This window comes from Bacillus rossius, chromosome 1 (genome assembly GCF_032445375.1).
Source record: "Bacillus rossius redtenbacheri isolate Brsri chromosome 1, Brsri_v3, whole genome shotgun sequence".
In the NCBI taxonomy this organism is placed as follows: domain Eukaryota; kingdom Metazoa; phylum Arthropoda; class Insecta; order Phasmatodea; family Bacillidae; genus Bacillus; species Bacillus rossius.
The window spans coordinates 61,944,615-61,953,200 of record NC_086330.1 but is presented as its reverse complement, the minus strand read 5'-3'; the positions used below and the strand labels follow the sequence as shown (position 1 = coordinate 61,953,200).

The following is an 8,586-nucleotide window of genomic DNA, read 5'->3' as shown; positions in this document are numbered from 1 at the left end:
GACAGTTTTCCAAACTTTTTGCAGCTCGTTCCCACTCTGCCACAGCTGTCTGCTGTTTACGAAGAGGAGACGGGATTTCGCGGGAAACTGATATGAAGGTCAACGTACTCATTTTCAGTAGATAAGAGAACGTGTTTGGTTTAGCTCGGCGTATAATTGAATGGTTATTCTTAGTTATTATTTAGCACATTAAGTTAAAATTTTAATTTGTTCTCTTAATATTTAGTCTATGTCATGCTTTGTTTTTAATATTCAAATCTTTGATGTAATTGCAGAAAAGTGGTTAAGTGTAAGAGAAGGCGTACCGCCTTAACTTCGCCACCAATAAAGACGATAAACAAACAAACAAACAGTGAAACCTCCACCAAGCAGAGTACACAAAATAACAAAACTATCGAAAGCCATTAGAGCGCTTCGAAAAAAGAATAAAAAAAATAAGAGATTATTTTATTATAGCTTTTTTGACTATATATTTATTTTTCAGAGTTGCATATGTACAACGCGATGGACACGATGCGACAACAAAAAGATGTGTAAAATTGTAAACATGTTTTTTTTTCCAGCAATGCGTGAACCATTCATAAACTATACTCAGCATGTATCCGTATAATTACGTTTGATTTTTTTTTTATGACAGGCATCAATGTTAACAAGTTTATTAAGCCACAATATACTTTTTTCAGAAAACTAAGTGTAGCAGAAAACACTCAACATAGTCTCACACAAAATCAGTTTACATGCATGCAGTTTTAAGAAGTAAGCAACGTAAATAATAGTTAAACATTATTTAATATCTGCTGGTAACGTTTCCAAAGTATCAGCATCGCCTTCATTCACGAACAATATTCGCGAGCTTATTTATGTATTTTGCTGGCTATTCGTTGGTGACTGTTAGGACTGCAAAATTAGTAAATATTTTTCACCCTATCCTGAGTTAAATCTAAGTGTGCGCGGTTAGATGAGGACCTAAGTGTGTCCCAGGCTTACGCCTTTACACTCTACTCATGCGGGGTATTAACCATGCGCGTAAGGGCGCGTTGCCATTGACCTGTAGGATAGTCTCAACAATCCTATACGCACTCGAAAAATGTCACCTGCTCATTGGCTACTTGACTTGTGACAACTGTTTGTTGTAATGCCTGTGATTCGTCGTTGATTTGGTTGAGGAGTTTTCAGTGATTCAGAGCCTCCCATTTAACTGTGGCCGAATTGAAGAAGCAGTACACATGTTACATGCTTGAATTCATAACGAATGGAAACCACAAATATTTACTGATGTAGTGGCTGGTAAAAAAAAATATTATTCGTATCGCGTCCATCGCTTCGCGCCATGTTGGCTCCTATATTATATGGATTTACAAAATATAACGATTTATTTACGACACTTAAGATAAGGTGTGTAGGATTTTAAGAATTCACTTGAATTATTATTTAAGAACATATTTCAGGATAACTTGTGAAGACGCTCGTACAGACGGCACCGGTTGTGAGTTGTGATGACTCATTGCTAACAGAGCAGGGGCCATCTCGTGTACACGAAGTGACATGTGAAACTTCAACATAACTCGAAAATCAAAAAGTGTTACATTGAAACGTGTCCGCTACAAATTTTCAGGAATTATAATTTTGAAATCGAGTAGAAATATTCCTGCAATTAGCATTAGGTATATTTTAATAGACATTGAAAGCGAATCAGTACGTAGCTTCAAAATCCAAATACCAGAATAGTTTGTAACAATACAGACCTCACCGACTAGATATGGTCCAGATTGTTAATACTAACACATTTGAAAAAACTGACTAGTTACTGAATATGTTGAAATTTTGTAAACCTGTTATTTTAGATGATTGGTGATGTAATAATGTCTCTTGGAAACTACATAAAATTTTAACTGCTTTTATTCTCCATAAATTCGCAAATCACCATGGCGGCCATATTACGATCACGATTTAGTTCTTAAATTTTAAATTAGTTTATTTGTTGAGAGCCTGGTACAATGTGTCTGACCACTAAAGTGATCCGAGCCGCGTAGTGTATACTACTGCGAGGTTGCCGATGTAGGCTCGGGTCGGGACGAATTTCGCTGTGAAGAAACAAAGGTTTTTAATACATGGAAAATTATCCCAAAGCCGAAAATTTGTACAGTAGTAGAATTAACATTTCTTAGTAACACGACAAAAGTTTAAGTACTGCCGCAAACCTTGTGCGTCACACCAAAAACGAGCGTTAAGTCGAAAATGACAATTTTTTGCAACGATCCTCAATAATGGATATTGCAAATGCAGTTTATGGAGTAATCCGTCAGTTTGGAACCCAAAATAATCTAGAAACATTGCCCCATCTGAGGATACTGATAAAAAGCACAAAGTTTAAACATGTTTCTATAAAATAGACCTTTTAAATCATTAAAGTTAACGAATTCACTTTCATTCAATTTTAAGAAAATATAAATACATCTTACATAAAATTAAAGAGCCCAACGTGGAAATCGCTTAGAGTAAACGTTGTTGCATATTTATTCATCTTTAAATTGGTATATTTTTTAAGTGTCTCATACAATTAGTATGACCACTAAAGCGATCCGAGCCGCGTAGTGTATACTACTGCGAGGTTGTCGAAGTAGGCTCGGGTCGGAACTAATTTCGCTGTTAAGAAACAAAAATTTTTAATACATGGAAAATTATCCCAAAGCAAAAATTTTGTACAGTAGTAGAATGAACATTTCTTAGTAACACGTCAAAAGTTTACCGATGAAACCTTGTGATCACACCAATAATGAGCAGTTGAGTCCTTAATGATAATTTCTACAATGATCCACAAAAATGTTTCGTAAATTTAATAACTTTAATACTTTTTTAAGCCGGTTCTCATTATGGCACCAAAGTAATATAAAAGAATGTCCTACATGGTAACTGTGATAAACACCTCAAAGTTTAAACGTCATATTATTAAATTGGTAATTTTAATCACAAAAGGTAAGAAATATATTTTTTGTTTAGAAATTTGACTACATGTTACATAAATATGTTGAGCGTAGCGTAAAAATCACTTCATAAATATTGTCTGTGTTTTTTTTGTAAGGTTTAAATGTGTATATTTTGAGTGTCTGGTACAATAGTCTGACCACTAATGTATTTCAAGCTGCGTAGTGTGTGTGCAGCAGTGTTAAAGTCGCTCGTGCTGGGACGTTTTTTGCTCCAGAAAACTAAGGTTTTTAATGTATGGTAATTCCAGACTGAATTTTACTCTGAAAGAATAAAAGTTTTCTAACTGCAAGTGATTTTTGCTGCAAACGTAGATAAAAATCTTCCAGGATGCGATTTGCTTAGGTAAAAATATTAGTATGATCGACTCTTTAATTTCTAAATTATAAATAAATAACAACAATAGAACTTCCCGGAAAGTTGTGATAAACTGACGATATTAAGCGAGTAGCAGACCCGTACGTGACTACAGAGAAAGGCTATTTTCCTTGACTGTTAGGATTTCTGGGACGAACACCCTCTCACAGCTGGGGTCATAAAATACGGTCAAACTCTTGCAAAAACATCCACCACCGCTCTTTGCCACTAGCAATTCAACGAAGTAAGCTAGGCGCAGCACTCCAATGAATTAACTTAGAAAAAAAATACTAAATATGTAATTCTATCAATACATTTTACAACACAACTTATGTTTTATTTATTTTCTGGAAAAAAAATAATATTATCATACGAATTATGTTATAAAAGTGACAAAACTCAATAAGCACATTTACGGTGTATCGTTTTCTTCAATTGTTATGTAGTAAACTAATTTCATACAATTAAATATATATATTTTATAATATAGGCTACATTAAATCTTGCACAGTTCTGATGTAAAATAATATACTTAATGTATTAGAAATAAAAAATAATTATATTTTTTGGTATTAAAATAATTTTTAATAATAAAATTTTTGTAACAAAATACGAACACATATATAAAACCAGAGGTCCTCTAGAATTTTGATTTACAAGTTCCCAGCAGAAATTGTTTATTGTTAATTTTATTGTATCAAAAATCATTCATACATATAAGAAAAAAGAATATGCATATCTCAATAGATGTAACATGAATACACCCTATCATATGCATTAAATATATTTTAAGTAATCCCTAAATAAGACCAAGTTTATTGAGTGTCGCAGTACGCAGCGAGTTTCAAAGCCCGCCGGCCGTGAAAGATCAGTACGGCCGCAGTACACTGCAACGCTCGGGCAGCTTTAATGAGGCAACTAATTATGCTAGACTCTTTATAAATATACTATCTTAAAGCTAAAAGTATAATTAAAAACATTTATTTAGACATTTTTTCGCATTGGGCTCTTCAAATCGGTGTAAATCGTATTTTTATCTGGGTGGCAAAGATAAAAAAAAATATATATGTCGTGAATTAATCGCTTTATATCATATCTTAAATATTAAAAATTAAAATTTTTTCTAACATTAATGGGTGTATTACAGTTTCTAGATTATTTTGCTAAGTTTACGGACAGTCAAAATTAAAAACTGTATAATTGGGTAGCATTTTAATGGACTGATGCAAGTTGCTGTCACCTAGGACTTAAATGCAAATTTTCGGTGATAACGCACAAGGACTACAGCGGTAAACTTTCGGTATGTTATTAAGCATAGTCAACTCTACCACAGTACAAAAATTCAGCTTTGGACAAATTTTTCAGTAACACGAAAGTCTACGCGGGGAAGGGTGGCTACCTGATCCGAGAATGAAGGATAGGGTGAGATGGGAAGCGAAGATAAGAGCTGGTTGGGTGTCCGTGTTGGAGAGAGAGCGAGAAAGAGAAAGGCGATATTGTGGAAGACCTTCGAAAGATTCCCGCTAGATGGCAGGCCTCAGAGCTGCAATATTCGACAACCTCCCCTCACGGAAGTTCTCTCGCCACTAGCTTGCCAAATCTCACCCGCTAGCTTATATACGTGCTGGCTGGCCGTACAGTAGTAATAAACAAGCATTTATAACACACTTAAGCTAATTTCCAACAAATTCTGACGAATGTCTTTTTTTTTTGTCCTGCACCAATCCCCTTAAGGCTTAACAACTGTTTTATAGTAGTATTTAATTATTTGAATTGTGGCATCAAGTTGGCGACTGTAAATTTATCAACATATTGTCTCACTGTTAGCTGTTTTAGTTGGATTTCTTCTAATCTGACACGATCATAGTCACGGACATTTTAATTAAGGCCAGTGGCCGCGCTGACTGTTAATGAGGTTTGTTGTCTATTGAGGTCACGCCCGGGGCGCTCGCCTGACTCAATCCGGCTGGGCAAGGGGCGCGCTCCTAAAATGGGATACGGTACTGGCGGTGCGGAGCACGGGCTTAAAGGCCATGGTCGGTACGATGTCAAAACTTAATAACCAAATATTTTCAAACACAGAAATGGAATCCTAATTACAATCATTTGACGTCCCTCGGCTTGAGGCCCCCGTTTCCCTGCTTGCGAGACTGTCCAGTTATGCCCGTACTGCTCTGTGGGGTGTGGATCCAGGCCAACGTGGCTGGGACTGGGAACTGCGGGACCTGGCGGGAGGAGTTAGGTGGAGAGGAATATTGGTAAACTGTTCCAATAACGATTCGGCGTTGACGATTTCACGAGCCTCTTTTATTAACGATTTATAGCCTGCCGCAGCCTGGCGGAACCGCCGCGGAACAAGCTCCCTTCCCGCGACGACCTAGACTCCCGTAACACCGTACAGCCCATTAAGACATCCTGGCACAGATTGAGAGTGTTTATACGTAATACTGACCCCGTTTAAGGTTACACCGTAAAGAAGCGCAGTGCGCGCGCGCCCCGTTACATAACGTTTCGTACGACGATAGAAGTTCTGAGTCCCATAATTGCACGTGCGCGGTCTAGAACACTCTGTTAGTAACGTCACTCGACGACTCGTAAATTCAGTAACGCGGCGAATGACTCGCGGAGGCAGCTTGACTGCCGTATCAACTCGTGAACTGAAGACGAAAGGTTGGCCACGAGCTCCGGGTACGCGCCTCGCGAGCAGCGCGGAGCGGCGTACACGACTGTCCTCGTTCGAGCCCTGAACACGACTGACTCTCCCCGCCCGCCCGCGGGCCGGCGCCCGCGGTCTGCGGGGAGGGAAGGGGAAATCGGCCGGCGTGGGAGAGGTCCCGCCCCGCGGCGCGCCATGCTGCAATTACATACTATCATACTTGAGGAAACACAGAATATTTACACAGCTAAACGAAACATTAATCAACAACAAGTTTACAGAATTAATAAATTATAATACAATATTTACATACTCGTTGAGGCCCGTGACCATTTGGAAAATATACAAAAACACAGAATTATCTCTTGCACAAAAAGGCTCATTAGCCCGCTAGGGCGCACGCGGGTGCGTCCCTGGCCGTCGCACTTCACTTGGGGGGAAACACATTACCTCAGGCCCACGTCGGTGGCCAGGTACGGCCTCTGCACCTGAGGGGGTACGACGACTGTCGTCACATTAAACATCTGACCAAATATAGTACAATTACTTGCCTTAAAATTTTTATTATGAGTATTTTCTTAGTATTTAATAACTCTTAAGATAGCGGACGATGGCCGTGTTTATATTTTTTGTCAACAGAAAAACAACATCCGACGTTGGCCGAAGTGAATTCTTCGGGTGTGTTAGGGTATTGTCCACCGCTCTTTGTAGTTGTCCAACTTCTATACTCCTTGTTTGTGGTTTAATTCCGTCACCCAATTTAACTAGATCAATTTAGAAAAAGCGGTCAGTACAATGCATTTCAGAATTTTTTTTTATAAATTTATGTGTTTTTATAAATATCGTAGTGATAAGACTCTATTTTTATTGTTAATAAAGATCTCTGCTTTTAAAATGTTTAGGGCAGATGTTTTTGTCTAGAGGTTATGTCTTGGAAACCAATATGGTAGAATACTGTATGTATTTTGTTGCTGTTTCATATATACATTATGGATGTTGACCGAGGTTGTTTGAACATTTTTCCTGTATTGTCAAAGGCTAAATTATAAATTTATTCTGTTGTACAAAGGTTATTAGTTTTGAAAGTTGTTTATGGTTTAAGTTGCTCTCGTATTTGGCTTTAATTTTTGTTGTACGTTGAAAAAGTTATTGTAGTACTCAATGTGTTGTTTTTGAATTTCTTTTATTTATTTAGATGTTACCTTCTAAAGTGTATTTTCCTTTCTTTAAAAATTTAACTATAGTTTTCATAAAAAAACATTTATATATTGAAAGTTATTAATTCGTGAATTCATACTGTTTAATTAAATTGATATAGTATTGTTTTTTATTTATTTTTTAAATATTGCCTAATTAGGGTTGAAAACAGTCTTGACCCTTGTCGTAATGTATTGAATAAAAGTATTTTCGGAATTTTAAATTTTTTTTAAACAAATATCGCCCAAATATGATAGTTAAAAAATTTGATATCTCCTAAAGTATTTGGAATTTCTTATCTCCGCCGGGTTTATTGAAAAGAGGAAGTGAAAGAGCACATAATAAAAGTATTTTCAGATTTTTAGCATTTTTTTTCGCAGATACCGTTACTTTACATATCTCCCAAAATCCTTATCTTTTTGAAAACAGCGTCGGTTACTTTATATTCATAAGATTCTCTGGAGAAACCTCAGGATCAAGATACAAGTATAAAGAAAACAATAAGGCTGCAGGAAAAATCAGGCCAATCTCGTTAAAAATGGTCTCGGCTATGCTAATAAAGCACAACAAAATTTACATCACTAGCAAGCATAGGCAATCAGGCCAATCTCTCTTGGAAAACAGTCTTGGCTAGGCTAATAAAAAAAATAAAGCCCAAGATGACTACTGTCTCATCACTGCACAAGTTACCTAATGTAACCTAAAATGTAGTTTCTTATAAACCAATAGGTATTTTTTTTAACACTTTTTAATGTAAATAGAGGAATGTCTGTAATGTTATAAAACATACATAACATTTGAAAGCCAATTTTGTTTTTTAACCCTTTACTGCCCAAATTAATTTTGTTTCTCATGATTTCATTTTCCTTCAACATATAAACTAAAAACATACTATATAATCACAAAAAAATGATATAAAAAAACTATTTCTTTTACAGTGGCTAAAAATACACGTGTCCATATGGACACGCTAAGCAGTTATGAGAGCAAAAATTATCAACATAAATTGAAAATATTGGTGTTCCTTTTAGCTTATTTTCATATCACATACTTAATCTTCTTCACCAATCTATTTCTCCAAAGTTCATTCACTGTAAGGCCTACAAAGTTTTTTTTTAACAATTCAATTTCACTTAGAATGAAATGTTTCAAAGCAGTCCAAACACAGTCCCACATCACATTTTCCACACTTAGTGCGAACTGCAGACGTCTTCAAGCGGCATCCTTCTCCAGCACATCTTTTTTTCTTGCACCGTTTCACGAGGTGATTCAAGCTGTCAAATCTGACTTCATCAGGTATTATTGATTTGTTTGATGAAGCAGATGGTCTTCAAACCTTTGGATGGATTCACAAACCTTGACAGGTACACCTGGACAATTTCACGCCTGAA

At 36.4% G+C, this 8,586-nt stretch overlaps 1 protein-coding gene across 11 annotated transcripts in view; it reads left to right on the top strand.

The window, feature by feature from the left end:
- The first annotated feature begins 6,755 nt into the window (after positions 1-6,755).
- The window catches only part of LOC134536670 (DNA-dependent metalloprotease dvc-1), a 44,517-nt gene continuing 42,686 nt past the window's right edge, over positions 6,756-8,586 (top strand). For 4 of the 11 annotated variants that reach the window (XM_063376575.1, XM_063376562.1, XM_063376553.1 and 1 more), the window contains exon 1: positions 7,066-7,130. Coding sequence is in view for 1 of the 11 variants with exons in the window: in XM_063376507.1 (XP_063232577.1) it covers positions 6,992-7,003 (12 nt within the window). In the remaining 10 variants the exon portion in view is untranslated. Of the gene's footprint in view, positions 6,785-6,950; positions 7,131-8,586 lie in introns of those variants that run through there. The other 7 variants (XM_063376584.1, XM_063376507.1, XM_063376530.1 and 4 more) reach the window with 7 other exon arrangements.